The sequence below is a fragment of the Scyliorhinus torazame genome, chromosome 14 (assembly GCF_047496885.1).
Source record: "Scyliorhinus torazame isolate Kashiwa2021f chromosome 14, sScyTor2.1, whole genome shotgun sequence".
NCBI classification, from domain to species: Eukaryota; Metazoa; Chordata; class Chondrichthyes; order Carcharhiniformes; family Scyliorhinidae; genus Scyliorhinus; species Scyliorhinus torazame.
Window position 1 is genome coordinate 107,563,762 of NC_092720.1, and position 16,506 is coordinate 107,580,267.

General features: G+C 46.6%; 1 protein-coding gene across 1 annotated transcript in view; it reads left to right on the top strand.

Moving 5' to 3' along the window:
- Window positions 1-16,506, top strand: part of LOC140389047 (pinopsin-like) — a 161,993-nt gene that overhangs the window by 121,962 nt on the left and 23,525 nt on the right. The window contains exon 3 of the mRNA XM_072473207.1: window positions 395-625. Coding sequence (XP_072329308.1) covers window positions 395-625 — 231 coding nt within the window. The remainder of the gene's footprint in view (window positions 1-394; window positions 626-16,506) is intronic.

The window sequence follows — 16,506 nt, forward strand, 5'->3', positions numbered from 1 at the left end:
AAGCTTTGAGTCTGTCTGTGTCCTGGGTTGGCCATAATTCCCATGGTCCTTTGCAGGTGGCCATCTGAGATGGTTACAGGGGGGAGTGGTGGGGAGGGGAGGATTCCGTCTTCCAGCCCGTTAATCGCATTCTAATGAATGCATATCAGTTGTTTGCAAGCTCCCGCTGGTAAGAGGCGAGGAGACCGCTAAGGCAAGTGGTGCAGGACCGGAGACTAGGGAGTCTGCATGTTCTCCCCGTGTCGGCGTGGGTTTCCTCTGGATGCTCCGGTTTCCTCCGACAAATCAATGTCGGGCCTGTGTCAAGCTCCAGCTTACTTTTAAATAGATTTTGTATTGCATCTGAACTCTTTATATCCTTCAGCTATCTTTCCCCTATGCTTTGTCTCGACAGGCGAGGGTCAGCCCTTCCATAGGACGTGCAAGGGAGCACAGGGTGCTGCTCATGGTGACGTTAATGGTGGTCTGCTTCCTGCTCTGCTGGTTGCCTTATGGAATTGTAGCACTTGTAGCTACCTTTGGACATCCTGGCTTGGTCTCACCAACTGCTAGTATTATCCCATCGGTCCTTGCAAAGAGCAGTACTGTCTACAACCCCATTATCTATGTATTTCTGAACAAACAGGTAAGATGCACTTGAAGACTTTTAAAATATAATTGACACTTTTTTAATGCAGGTGTTACGATCCCAGTTGGTTTTATAACTGGTCAAGAAGATCCCAGAATGGAATGCTGGCTCAAAGGAGCGGCACTCTCCGTCCCGCCAGACCCGTTTTCTGGTGCGGCGCCCCAACCGGCAGCGGGATCCTCCGTCCCAGCAGCCGGTCAGTGGGGTTTCCCATTGTGGCCAACCCCACGCCGTCGGGAAATCCGCGGGCGTGAGTGCGCTGCCAGCGAAGCAGAAGATCGCGACCAAGAATCCCGTCACGTGACTCAGATTTTATTTCAATGAACCAGTGAAGAACAGAGTCACTGATTAGTTTTTTTAAAATAAATTTAGAGCACCCAATTACTTTTTTCCAATTTTAGAATAATAATAATCTTTATTGTCACAAGTACGTTTTACTTTAACACTGCAAAGAAGTTTCTGTGAAAAGCCCCTAGTCACCACATTCCGGCGCCTGTTCGGGTACATAGAGGGAGAATTCAGAATGTCCAAACTATCTAACAGCATGTTTATCGGGACTTGTGGGAGGAAACCGGAGGACCTGGAAGAAACCCACGCAGACAAGGAGAGAATGGGCAGCACAGTAGCACAAGTGGATAGCACTGTGGCTTCATAGCGCCAGGGTCCCAGGTTCGATTCCCCGCTGGGTCACTGTCTGTGCGCAGTCTGCACGTTCTCCCGTGACTACGTGGTTTTCCTCCGGGTGCTCCGGTTTCCTCCCACAGTTCAAAGATGTGCAGGTTAGGTGGATTGGCCATGATAAATAGCCCTTAGTGACCAAAAAGGTTAGGAGGGGTTATTGAATTACTGGGATAGGGTGGAAGTGAGGGCTTAAGTGGATCGGTGCAGACTCAATGGGCTGAATGGCCTCCTTCTGCACTGTATGTTCTATATGGATCTATGTATGTAATGTAATGTGCAGACTCCACACAGGCAGAGGCCAAAGCCAGGAATCGAATCTGGGACCATGGGACTGTGAAGCAACTGTGCTAACTAACTACTGTGCCATCCAATTCGGGGGCAAATGGGCATGACCAATTCACTTACCCGGCACAAGGGTACTTCTCCTTCAAGATTTCTTTGGCTTAGGCGGCACGGTGGCACAGTGGTTAGCACTGCTACCTTACGGTCAACTCCAAACATATAAACACCTTTGTCCAGCATGAATCTAACTATAGGTTTTACCCTTCCTCCTACAGAAACATGAAATTAGTCCCACTTAAAACTATACCTTATCTCTAATGTTTACCAATACAAATGTAAACCCCTTAAAACTACCTTTGTTTTCCTAACATTGGTCTGTGGGGAAAAGTCACATTCCTGTATCCATATTGTCAAAATTGACTTCCATAGCCTGACAGCAGAATGAATTATAGACCCACAAATCAAGAGGCCAATTCTACTGTAATTATTTATAATATCAGTCTTTGCTGCGGAGCGGGAATGGGTGGATTCCAAACTGCCGTTGTGAAGGTGTACAAGTTAAAGATGCCTTCCTTTGACTGCAACTTATATTAGAATCTGACCTTTGAATAGTTTTTGCACCATTTTTATCTCAGGGCATGGTAATTCCAAAGCATACTTGGCTGACTTCTCATTTCCCACCCTCCATAGACTGAAAATCTTCCAAACCTCTGCTGCCTGCATCTTAATTCACGGCATGTCCCATTCACCCATCATCCCTACCATCACTGACCTGCACTGGTTCCAGATTTTAACATTCTTATCCTTGCTTTCATGACTTTGGCATCCCTATCTCTCTAACCTCATTCAGCCCTACATATTTCGACATATTGCTCCTCTAATTCTGGCCTCCTAAACATTTCCAATTTTAATCACCCACCGTTGGCGGACATGTAAGAAGCTGCCCAGGTCCAAAGGTCTGGAATTCCCTCCCTATACATCTTGCCTTCTCTACCTCTCTTTTCTCCTTCAAGACAGGGCAGCATGGTAGCATTGTGGATAGCACAATTGCTTCACAGCTCCAGGGTCCCCGGGTCGATACCAGCTTGGGTCACTGTCTGTGCGGAGTCTGCACATCCTCCTTGATTGGCCATGATAAATTGCCCTTCATGTCCAAAATTGCCCTTAGTGTTGGGTGGAGTTAGTGGGTTATGGGGATAGTGTGGACCTTGGGTACGGTGCTCTTTCCAAGAGCCGGTGCAGACTCGATGGGCCGAATGGCCTCCTTCTGCACTGTAAATTCTATGAAAGACGCTCCTTGAAGCCTAAATCTTTGGCCAAACGTTTGTTCATCTGCCCTAACATCTCCTTTTGGGGCTTGGGGGTCAGGTTTTCTTTGATACCACTCCTGTGAAGCTTCTTGGGAAGTATTGCTGCATCAAAGGTGCTAGATTAATGCACATTGTTGGCTGTAGAAGTGTTTGCTATACAATCTGGATAAAGGACTTTTGGGGTGGCAGCAGATTGAGATTGCTACCCTGTAACCACAGCTACAGCTGGGCCAAGTATAACAGTGTCATTCTGCCAAAGCCCTTTATAATTACCAACGCTGTGCCAGTGACTGGAAACCTTCATGGCTTGGAATGGAACTGATAAGTTCAGAGCATGAAATTGTATTTGAAGCTTCACTATTCCTACATCAAAGAGCGTGGTGGTTCTTGGGAGCTATTAAAATATATGATTACCCCAGAGACTAAGATATGCCAGAGACTCAAGAGGGGCAGCTTAATTTAAAATGCATATATTTGTCAATATGGAGAAGACGAAACAGAGCCAATTAAACATTGTGTCATTTAATCCAGGACTGCATCAACCATAGCAAGTTATACCCCCGGATAGAGCAGTGTAATGTTAAAGATAAAAGTGTTAATATTTTGTGCATGGTAGGAAATTAAATTTTGATTTCACACTAAGGAGGCAGTCTTCTGTGGCAGCTGTTGCATATTTATAGAGGGCGGGATTCTCCACTCCCCGCCATTAGGATCGTGAATGCTGCAGGAGGAGAATCCCACATTGGTCCAAAAGCAGGATCAGCGGCGAGCGGCAGACCCGGCCTCAGTCTCCGGTCCCGACCCACTGGCAGTAACATGGGAACAGCTCACGTGCATTGACGGGCTGGAAGCCCAAATCTCCCCCCCCAGTTACGCTGCACCCCACCCAGCCAGGAGTCAGACGGGCTTGATTTGGTCCAAGTATTTACAAACGGGGTCCTGTCACCATGGTCTTTGAGGGGGAACAAGGATGTAATTACCTTTTACATTGTAAATTGCTTGCTGTGGGGGTGTATACCTGGAGATCTGGGACAAGTGGGAACTGACTTAGTGGTAAGAGTGCGGACTCAGGGTGACCCCCTCGGAATTGGGGTGCCCTGGTGAACCTCTCATTGCTGCTGTAAAGGACCAGCATCTCACCATCTAGATATTACTGACAGGCTCCTGACTGTTTAAACTGTTGACTGCTGCTAGTATCCTTGAAATGCTCTGATGTTGCGTGGCATGGACAGAGTGATAGATGCTCTTTACTAGGGTAGGAAAGTCAAGTACTAGGGGACATAGGTTTAAAGGGATAAGTTTCGAACTGATGCAAGGCAAGTTTTTTATACAGAGGGTGTGAAATATCTGGGCCGGGATTCTCCGCCGCCGTGATTCTCCGTTATGCCGGCGCCCGGGGGTTTCCCGATGGCGTGGGGCTGCCCCACAATGGGAAACCCCTTTGACCGGCTGGCATAACAGAGAAGCCCACCGGCTGGTCGGAGCAGAAATGTGGCGCGGCGGGGAGGAGAATCCCACCCATGGAACTTGCTGTCTGGGGACGTGGTGGGAATAGGTATGATAGCGGCATTCAAGGGGCATCTAAACAAATAAATGAATAGGGTAGGAATGGAAGGATACGGACTCTGTAAGTGCATACAATTTTAGTTTAGGCAGGTACCATGGTTAGCCCAGGCTTGGAGGGCCGAAGGGCCTGTTCCTGTGCTGTATTGTCCTTTGTATGTCTCCTGATCAGGTAGAGATCCATCAACCCCGCCCATCTAGAACCCTCATGTACCAGCTGTATAATCAGGGGGATGAGGGCCATGTTCAATCACCGGACCACCAGGTGTTGGGACTCCTCATTGCGCTCCGTTGATGCACAGCTCCACAACAGACGGGGATTAACAGAGCTACCACACACAAAATACACTTGCACTGGAGGCCACTGGAACCCTTTGTGGCAGACAGGCCCACTCAGCGTTAAATAAAGGCTCACATCACACTGCAGCCAAGCTCTCAGCAAAGATACACATCCATTAGTGTGACCTCAATCTTTAGAACATGCCCGCATACAAATCTCTTAATATAGAGCCACATGCCTGCACAGGAGGAACATCTCCACCACACAACCAGTTGCCACTGTCCTGGCGGGAAGGCACAAGGCTTACTTAATGAGGACACCTCCAGTAGACCCACCAAGAGAACCAGGACAGGTTCTGCAAAGCTCTACGCTAACATCTGTTGTGGAAACGATCGGTACCCCATTTGGCAGGGACCGATAGTAAGGATAGAGACTTTGCACATCAAGGGCCGGGATAGTCACTGATGGGGACAGAGCTGCAGTGGCAAGTACATGACCCAGAATGGGCTGTGGGGTGGGGTCGAGGTTGGGGGTGGACGGTGGAGTGGGGCGGGAGGTTCTGAGTAGGGGGGAATGGGAGCATAACTGAGTAGTCAATCTCAGGTTGACCATGTAATTTGGGGGGGTTTGGATGGTGAAGGGAAGCATCACCTTGGTGACAGTCTCTGTCTTTCCCCCCTCCTCCCACACAGAAATGGAATTTGGAACTCAACCTGCCATGCTCGCTACTGACCTGTCTGCTGCTGCTGTAATGGATGCTTGGTGGCGAGAGCACCAGGACCAGCCCAGGCAAGACCCTGTACAACAGGAGCCTAACCCAGAACAGCAGGGGCTAACTGGTGAGGCTCAAGTGCCAGCCGACCACCAGGCTGAGGAGGGGATACGATGGCAGCACAACATCAAGCCATGTGTACTACTGTCGGTGCTTGTCCTTCGAGGAGCTTCCGGTCTGCGGGTGCTGCCATTGACTCTGTCTCACCAAGGTCAGTGTACCACTTGTGCCAGATAGTAGCGACCGGGCACCGCGAGGGTTAGGAGCACACCCTCTCCCAAAGGCCCTCAACATTTATGCTTCTGGCTCATTCCGGAGTTTGAGGTATGACATGTGCGGGATGCTCAACACTATCAAGAAGGGGTTTCACTCCATGAATGTGTAGTTAGTGTGCGATCACCAGATGCACATCATGTTCATGATATCCAGACGGTGTGCATGACACATACATCCTGCCACACTCGGAGGTTCCTGGAACCTTTGAGGCCCTCCCTCGGGTGAGGGGTTGGCTATTGGGTGACAAGGCCTACCCACTGAAGTCATGGTTGATAACACCTGTGTTATAACTACGCTCACTCAGCAACCAGGCGCTTCATCGAGCGTTGCATTGGACACTTAAATATGCATTTCTGCTGCCTGGACAGTTCAGGTGGGGCTCTCCTATGCAGCCCCCAGAGGGTCGTGCGCATTTTGGTGGTCTGCTGCTTCCTGCACAACATTGTGCAGCAGTGGGGCGACATGCTCGAGGCGGGGGAAGATCAGCCGGCCTTGTTGGACGAGGACCGTGTCCAGGATGAACCAGACCATGGACCCCGAGCTGGCATGGCAGGCCGTCGAACAAGTCCTTCAGGGCCATCAAACCAGGGAGAACCTGGTCATCTCCCGATTCGATGACTAGGAGGTCAAAAAACTAGGCTAAAAGTGAAGCAATAATCCTTCATCCTGGTACTAATGAAAAACCTATCTGTCTTCTCCTTAAATTTGTTCAGCGTTTCGGCGTCCACTGAACTCTGGGGTAGAGAATTCCACATGGTCAAAGATTTTAGTGAAGTAATTCCTCCTCATTTCTGTTTTAAATCTGTCTTTGCTGTAGTGATATAATGGTTGTGTTGTAATTCACCGACTGACCACTAGGAGTCTCATTGGTACATAAGTGAATGTTAGAGTCAACTGACAAACTGACTAGGGAGTTGGGAGAGACATAGTGGTTTGTGCATGTTCATACTGTTGTTCACCTGTTGTTTTGTATATATTTGACCCACAGTTAATGTTAATAAATCATTTATAGCTTTAGCTACAGTGTTCTTGTAGTATAAATCAGGCCATCCGACAAGAACATGACAACTGCTTAGCCTAAAATTATGGGTCGGGATTCTCCGACCCTCCGCGCCGGAATCACGCCCGGCGCGGGGACGGAGAATAGCCAATCACGCCGGAAATCCAGCATGACGGAGCTTCCGCGATTCACCATGGACCCCCCAGTCCCGCGCGCACGGTCAACGCGGCATCAGTCGTGATCCGTTGGAACAGCCCCGTGCGGCGATTCTCCGCGGTCGAACGGCCGAACTCTCGCTGCCATGGTTTACATGTGGTACCACCCGGTGGGAGCTGGGACCCGTGACCACGGTGGCGGTCCTGGTGGGGGGAATCTGACTCTGGAGGGGCCTCAGCGCTGGCCAGGCCCGCGATCGGGGGCCACTGATCGACGGACCATCGCGATGTGTGGGGGGACATACCTTACTCCATGCGGGCCCGGTGTGGCTAGCCATGTCGGCGGCACCGTGCCGAGATGGGCTGCCGCGCGCCTGCACGGACCCGCTTGCCCCTGGAAAACGGAGAATCATCCCGGACTTACGAGGAAAAAGTTCAAAGTGATTCTCGCCGGTTTTCCGGCGAGCGTGGGGACTTCGTGACCTTTTGGCCCATGGCCTCTCATTCTAGAATAACCAACAAGGTAAAACATCTGCTTTATGTCTATCCTGTCAACCCTCTCTAGCATCTTATATAACTGAATTAGATCTCCTCTCATTCTTCTAAACTCTAACGCGTACAGGCCTAATCGGCTCAATCGCTCTTCATGAAACAAAAAAAGATACTTCCCACATTGAGCTCCGTCTGCCACAGTTTTGCCACTTATTTAATCAATGTTCCGTGGCAACTTTCTTTTCCCAGCTAAACTATTTACTATGCCTCCTCCTTCTCCTTGGATAATTCAAAGTATAAAGCATGTTATATAGTGTACCACAAGGGATTACTTGATGATTTATTTTGGTTCAAAAAAATCTGAACACGGAGGAAGATTAAAAATTAAAATCCCTTTTCTACTTTCATCCCTTCCTCCCATCGTTAATACTCTTTCTTCCAGCTCACTACCAGAGGTTTTTTATTTAGCCCATCATTATCGACAGTGGAGCAATAAAATATTTTTCAGCCACGTTGGAATGAATGAAGGAGTGAAGGAAAGAACAGGGCTAGTACGTATCACGGGGCATTAGGTACAAGTCAAGACTAGAGTGGGAAGAAAATTGTGATCTATTTCAGTCATAAAACTGCAAGTATTAAGTTGGTTACCCGCCACTGGAAGTCAATAGGGCGACATGCAACCTCAATAATTTTAACAGGCTTTGTGTTCTTGCTCGAGCAAAATGTGGCCAGTGAATAACAGGAGAGGCCGAAACAAGAACCGCGACAGGCACCAAACAGTTGGTGATGCAAAGGGCCCACTCCCATAGCCGAAATCAAAATCTCGTCATAGCGAGGCGAGAAAACAATTATCACCACTTCAGGCCTATTTCCATACAACTAATGGGAGCCACCCCATATCCAACAGCCTCCTGTGATTCAGCGGCCTCCCCAGCAAGTGCTCACACTGGTGCCGTTTAGTACTCCTTTTGAAAATCGTGAACTTGTCGGAAGGGCTTCTGTGGGGATCCAAGGAGGTGAGTAACTATCTTTGCTCACAGACAAAGAGCCCGAGGGTGCTAGGCCTGCCACCCCAGTGCTTGGCGAAGGGTGGGGGACCCTCGGCTGGGGATGGGGGTCCCTCTGTAGGGGTGAATCACCATGGGATGCTGGGGGGGAGGTGTAGGAGATACAAAAGGGTCCATAGGGGCAATTGCTTCACACAGAGCACGGTAAGTGTCTGGAATGAGTTGCCAGAGGCAGTAGCAGAGGCGGGTACAATATTATCTTTTAAAAAGCATTTAGATATTTATATGGATAAGGTGGGTATAGGGGAATATGGACCAAATGTGGGCAATTGGGACCAGCTTAGTGGTAAAATTTGGGCAGCATCGACAAGTTGGGCAGAAGAGCCTGATTCCATGCTGGAAACCTCTATGACTCGATGACTCTAATTTTAAACTGGATTAAGAGCTGTATTTTTCTTTTCTTGTTGTTCAATGGGAAATTGTACTGTTGTTTTATGGGGTAATTGTAAGTTGTTCTTTTTCAGATGTGAAGTTAAAAGTTTAGTATTGCAGTTATAATAAAGGTTTTATTTTGGAAATACCAAAGCCCTATTTTTTCATGCAATCACTCCTGGAGTGAATCATTCTTTCCGCACGGTATTAAAATAAACTAAAATATTGAGATTCCAGTATCCTATTCACTGTTAGGGTCTGTTCTGGGATCGATAATATCCGGGTCAGACTTTTGTGTTCAAGGTGCGGGCACGTGACCAGGCGAAAGCATGCAAAATCGCACAAGAAGATGTCAGGCGCACATTCCGGCATCATTGTCCACTCACGCATTAGTTTAATCAACGGGCATAAGTCGGATGCGCACCTGCCGACAATTAAGAAGCTAGTTAAAAGGATTAGAGGACTAATTGAGATTAATTTTACGTTGCCCATGCGATTAGCAGGTGAGAGTTTGATGTGAGCTGATACTATAAGTTGTGAACATTTTCATTACTTTCTTTTGAGTTTTTTGCATATTTCTGGACTTTTCAGGACCCTTTAATCTTGTAAGATCGCACTGAAAGTTTCAACCCATTGGCAATGTAGTGATCTCTGTATGTGTTAATACATGTTTAGTTAAGGTAAAGTAAGTACAGACGGATGATCACTTGATGGCAACACTAACAGGAGCGATATAAGGAGTTTCCCGCTCTTTCTTCAGTTAGTGTGTGTGGAGAACAGCTAGAGTGTAGACGTGAGCAGGTCAGAGTACAGTGTATTATCATAATTGTTAGTTTAATCTAAACTTACTTATTTGTTTTACTAGTCAAAGTTTTAAAGTGAAAGAACTCACAAGCATATTATTATATTACTCAATAAATAATTTGTCATCGTCTGGAAGACTTCGACTATTTGTCATCAGAATTCAATACAACTCGGCAAGACAAAAGAGTAATATTTATATTACAATTCAGTAGTATAACATGGCACCAGGTAAAAACAAGCTTTAAGAACAACTAGTAAAAAGATTGAAAAAGAAAAGATAAAGTTCCGATGCTGACTGTTCGACTGTGGAAGTCGTCGCAGCAAATAGATTCTCGACAGGAAACCGATTCGATGGACCAAGTGCAGGCTCCCAGACATCTGAAGACTACCGGTAACTTAAATCTTAATTGGAAGTTATTTAAACAGCTCTAGTTAGAAGCTCATGACTTAAATGCAGCCTCTGAAGCTAGGCACTTGGTTTTGCTTCTGTCCCTGGCAAGTCCCTGGTAGGTCAGCAAGCTATCGAAATTCATAATTCGTTCATATTAGCTGAAGGCGAAGATAAAAGCAAATTTGGAGTGATTGTCGCAAAATTTGATGATCATTGCAAAATGCAAACCAATTAAATTCTGGAGCGATTAAGGTTTCACAAGCGTTTACAGAGAAATGGAGAATCCATCACTAGCTTTATCACTGATCTTAAACTTCTAGCTCAGACTTGTAATTTTGCTGATTTACGCGACTGTTTAATCAGAAATCAGATTGTTTATGGGCTAACTGACGAAAGTCTAAGAGAAGCTCTATTGAGGCAAAATGATTTAAAAATTGCTGCCAAAAGGTGCATTTCAATTGAGCAAAAACCAATACTTGGAATTTTATCCACAAGAAAAGGCATGAAAATCCACCATGTGGTTGAGAATGTTAAAATGGTGTCGCAGGCAGCAAAGAAGCACGTTTGGGACGGCAGCTATCTTACGCGCGGACATCCCAACTCGGGACATGCACAGTTCGTTCAGAAATGCAAGACTCAACAGAAGAAGTCTGCGCATGAGCGAACATCACTCATGAGTCAGAGAGACAACGTCATGATGTGCTACAGATGTGGTAACGGCCACTTAAAGGGGAATTGTCCTGCTCAAGGAAGATGTTGTTTAAAATGTTAAAAATTAAACACTTTGCTTCTCAATGTAAATCGTCAGCAATTTGTCTCCATACCACATCAAAAAAGTATCTCCTCATATCTGACTTAAATGGGTGACCCCTTACTCTGAGATTATGCCTTCTGATCCCAGACTAAATACTCAATAACTATTCAATACCTAAAAAAAATGTATGACACCACAATGGAAGGCAGCCATACTTGGAGGGATTTACATACATGCTGAGTATAAAGATCATCCACGATTTATGTTAACTCTGGTCTCTCTCTCCTGAGAGAGGCTGACACTCACCACTCACAGTAGCTTTGAATTAGAGCAAATGGAATGTGGAATTAAAGAAATAGTGACCACTGCTTTCTTGAAAATGAGAACTCTGGTTGCAAGATAAACTAGTTAATAGAGCTAATTTAACCACTGCCAAATGCCAAAAAGTGGTTGCTTTCCTGCAAACTCATCACTTTTTCAGTGATTAGTGGATGATTGGTAACACGTCAACTTTGTGGCTCCCACGCACAACATCTTGAATAACAAAATTATATCAGCAGATTGGTGCAGCTGTTCCTTGCACCTGTGTGATTCAGTTCACATTCACTATAATAATTACATTTTGCTCCCCTCTTGAAAGCGACTATTGTCCTTTGTAAGTCAACTGAAATTAAGTGAATTGTTACAGTTTTCCTGGCCATTCATGGTCTGATGTACAGTCGGTATTTTGCCAATTGGAAGCAGTAATGTTGTTCAGAAGTCTGACATCCTGCTCACTGTAACTCCTGTAACTCTGCTTTGTTTTCAGTTATATAATGTGCATACATGAATATAAACAGTGCATGTGCAAGGATAATGTGATTTCACCTGGATTAAATTTGAACCATTAATAGATTTCTCTGACCGAATGCAGACAGGATGGGCGGAATGATCTTCTTCAGCACCGTGAAAATCCTGTGATTCTGTTATTTACTCAGTGACATGTCATAATGGTAGTACATGTCATGAGTCATGGCATTAAAAAATGCTCGTGATGCGAAATAGGGGATTGCAAGCAGCATCTCTTTGATATCCTGGAGGCTTTCCCATTTAATCCAGAGTGATGATTGAAATATAACTGCATTAGGTCCAGCAATGAAGTACATTACCTTACAAAAGCAATTTTAGTATTTCTTAACTTTTCTACCCCTACACCTATGTGCAAGCCCTGGCATCTTCAGCAGAGTTGGAATCAGCCTGCTAATTGCTACAGCCTTACGTCTTTATGTCCTTATGAACTTGGTGGACGTTCTCTGGTTCTGCTCTCTGGATTTTCCCAGCTTGAAAAGGGTTTGCTATTTGGGAAAAATGCACCTTTCTCGGCCAGAATAGCTGAAGTGCATGGGGCCACAGGCAGAGGCGATTCTGAACACCTGGACACCCTTGGGAGTATCCTAAGTGGAGGTCCCCGAGGTGTCCGGCTGAACCTCATCCTGCACACCGACATCCTCTGTGGTGGTGTCCCAGGCCATCGACATGAGACTGGTGTGCTTTCTGGAGTTGTCTCTGGGACAAAGCACATCCCTATGCACGTGTATCCTTATCTGGGCCTTGAGAGCACAGGGCAAAAGTGAGGTGGAGTCTTCTTCTTCTGGCTTCCTACCTTCTTTCTCTGATCACCAGACATCTCCTGAAAAGTGGCAGACTGGAGAGAATGAGATGTGTGTGCTCGGGTTGCCTGGACCTTCAACTCCGTCAGGTAACAGCAGTGTGGACGAATCAGATCCCAATCCGCCAGGTGATTCGGAGAGAGACTCAGCTGTGAATAATTAATGAACTTGCAAATGCTGGATCGGATGTGACTTCCTGCCATTCCGAGCAGTGGGAAACACGTCGCAGAACCCACGCACCAAACAATTAGGTTCATAAACAGAAAATTCCGCCCTTAGCGTACAATGTAAAGTTCCCTTCGGGAGCCCGCAATGTTTAATGACAAGGAATCCATGGTAAACAGAGGCTGCTGTGCTTAAATAACCCCCAGTGATGTGTTATGTACTCTGGGATAACACAGGATGCAGCTGGATGCAGCTTTAACCAAAAGATACTCCAGACCTTGAAGTTAGTTCAATCTGATTTATTGAACCAGTAGCACCGTTGGCACAGTTCTCTATGAGTTCAACTCTCTGCTAACCTAAGTGTGGTTACTCTGTCTGACTGAACCAGACTAGCTCTTAGCCACTTGCTGGAGGTGTGATGCTGTACATATACCCTGGCTCACTCTGTAGATGTTCATCAGTGGAAAGAGACGGAGTGTGAGTGACTCGTGCCTTTTATAGTGAGATACCACCCCTGAGTCTCCTGCCTTCTCATTGGTCATGTTCTGTTCTCTGTGTTCATTAGCTGCCTGTTTGTGCCTGTCTGTATATCATTATCTGCATGTCTGCATATCATGACACCCAGGACATATTTGTGCCTGCTTGTGGCAAGATCTAGAAAGCTCTGACAGAAACCAATTGGTTACAGTTGAGTAATTAACTGGAAACAAGTACAAGAAACTATGATTTGTACTAAGTGACAAAGATAAAGCTCAGCCAGCTGGTGTTCTTGTTCGACATGTATTCTAACATCAGCACAGTTGTTTTGAACTGTTGTTTGTGAATCTGAGCAGGGTATCACAATGCTTAATTAAGGCCTCCTCTTTGCTTCCAGTGCAAGCAGTACACAGACATTTTGCTAGCTGCTGAACTGCATGACATTTTCCTGAAGCCAGCACTAAATGTGCTGCTGTGTGGCTCAATGCTTACATCAGCCTGCAACGCTCAAAGGGGATGTGCATTCTGGTCAGAACGGGTGCTGTAATTGAATTATTGCACTACAGGACTGAGAGGACCTGGATGCAGTGTCACAAGAAGTTCAGCAATCTCACATGAGCGGCCAAGGTCAATTCATTCATTTTCAAATGCCATATCCCACCAACTGCACCAGTCGTCTCAGGCACTGCTCAATTCATCACCCCCTCACCCCATTACTCACCTACCAACAGCTTCTATCAATCAGAACTCTTACTGAGCATACATAGCTCACACATCCCCCTCAAACACTTAACACTGCTGCAAGCTTCTGAGTTTTCACTCATTGCCAGCTATTCAGTCATTACTGCTACATCACCCAACCACATTGCCCCGGACTCGTAAACACTTTCTCCCTCTTGCAGGGCTAGTTGGTGTACAACAGGAGGCAACAGCATCAACCAATGGAGGGGTGTATGGTGGCAGCTGCATACCCTTACCCTAATGGAGGAGGCAGATCCCACCATCATTGGAGTGGCCATCTTTGACCTTACCTTAATGGGGGAGGCAGTTCCCACCATCAATGGAGTGGTCATTGCCGAAACATTTGAAGCTGACTGAATCCTGATATCCAATCATCGTTCTCAAGTCCCACTCTGCTTCATCCCACAATCGCTTTCAGTTTACAGGCTGCAGATTTTGTACATGTGCATCTTTTGGTCCCTCCGACCCTCCCACCCACTTCTTCCCTTAACATAAGCCTAACCTTTCACCTTTCTCCTTTCAGATACCAAGAACTGCAAATTTCCCAGGTGTGGTCCAGGAGTACGAACTGGATGAGTAGCAAGACAGTGATGAAGAAGAAGCAATGTCACGCATTCTCACATTCACCCCAGATACTGATCCTGTGTGTACTTGAGGAAAGACATTGGGCACAACTTATCTACAGTCAGGATAGGGCATAATGGTATCACAGATGCCAACTTGCTGGAGGGCAAGGTTGCACGTGAATGCTACTCCAATGGACTTGCATAAGGATTTCAATGGGGAAGTCCACTAAAGGAGATTGATGGGTAAGCGTAATGAAATAATTGTTGCGTTAACGGGCCTGGCACAAAGGCTACAGTCATTGTCAAGGAGTCAGAAGTTTCAAGCACTAACTTTACACAGGGCCTTGCACAAAGCTGTAGCCCATTATTTTCAGCATGACAGTGGTGACCAAAATCATTTGCACATTTGTGATCCTAACCCTTTATGAGTATCTGATGGCTGATGTCGCAGCTTCCATTTCAGCTCAAGCAAATGCCATCCAATGTCTAGCTGCTCCTATGGAAGTTCAACCAGCTAACATGTAGGCTCAGCTTTCCGGTACTCCATCTCACACTGCTTGCATAACTGTGGGTGTTCAAAGGGGCTTGCGGATTTTCTCAGCTTTCCAGCAACCTGTGTCCCCACCCCCAGATTACTGGTATTGCCAAGGGCCGACCCCAAGGGAGTTCAAGTAGCCTCACGGAGCATTTGCCTGCTGTTCTGTCTTAGGATGTCAGCTTTCAGCCTCCCACTACTGACTCTCCAACAGTGCCTTTACTGCCACCCCTCAAGCCATGCTGCTAACCTTCAACCCCCTTACCCCACTTCCCACCACTCAGATGGTGCAGTCTAAAGTGATGCTCAAGTCATCATTCGGCAAGGCCACCTGCAGTCCCCTCACCCCACCTACCTCCTGAAAATCAGCAGTCTTCCACCAGTCAGCCAATAGTGTCCAGCAAACCAGCTACCTGCTGGTTTGTCATGGTGGCTCAAATGCAACTGGCACAGCGGACTGCCTCGGAGCAAGGGCATCATGGCTGCTGCCAGGACAGCAGGCATTGACCTGCACGTTACATTGAGCATGGGCGCTCACTAGCTGGCTGTTGAGGGAGTTGTATCTCTCTCGGTTGTAATACATCTCTGTTTAGGGAGTTGAATCTCTCTCTGTTGCAACTCTGTAAACCAACTGCACCATGCAAAGAGATGTGATTATAGTCGATGATTGGCTGCACCATGGGAAAGCCTGGAATCTCACAAAGCTGAGAAGGAATAAAATGTGTTCAGCTCTCCTGGAATACAGAGCCTCAGTGCAACAGTAGATTAAATGCCACTCCTCCCAACTCCAAACACAATGGAGAGGACAGAAGAATGCACCCATTAATTCTCACAGGCTGAAGTAGGAGAGCTGCTTGCTGAACGCCCAGAGTGGCCTCGTACTCAGAGTCTGCCTCCCTCTCCTGCTTTCATCAGATTTCATGCTCTGCTTTGCCTCTGCTCATTCTCCCTGAATTAGAGACATCTAAGCAGACTATTGCCCATGTGTCAGAGAGCAAATGGTTTGTACCAAATCCTTGAAGTCCCTGTGGGTTTTGGCAACTTTAAGGAACTCTGTAAACCAATCAACACTCCTACAATCGTAGCAAGAACCAATAGAAATTGGATTGGATTGGATTGGATTTGTTTATTGTCATGTGTACCGGGGTACAGTGAAAAGTATTTTTCTGCGAGCAGCTCAACAGATCATTAAGTACATGAAATGAAAAGGAAATAAAGGAAAATACATAATAGGGCAACACAAGGTACACAATGTAACTACATAAGCAACAACATCGGATGAAGCATACAGGGATGTAGTGATAATGAGGCCAGTCCATAAGAGGGTCGTTTAGGAGTCTGGTAAAAGCGGGGAAGAAGCTGTTTTTGAATCTGTTTGTGCATGTTCTCAGACTTCTGTATCTCCTGCCCGATGGAAAAAGTTGGAAGAGTGAGTGAGGCGGGTGGGAAGGGCCTGATTATGCTGCTCACTTTCCCCAGGCAGCGGGAGGTGTAGATGGAGTCAATGTATGAGAAGCAGGTTCATGTGATGGACTGGACGGTGTTC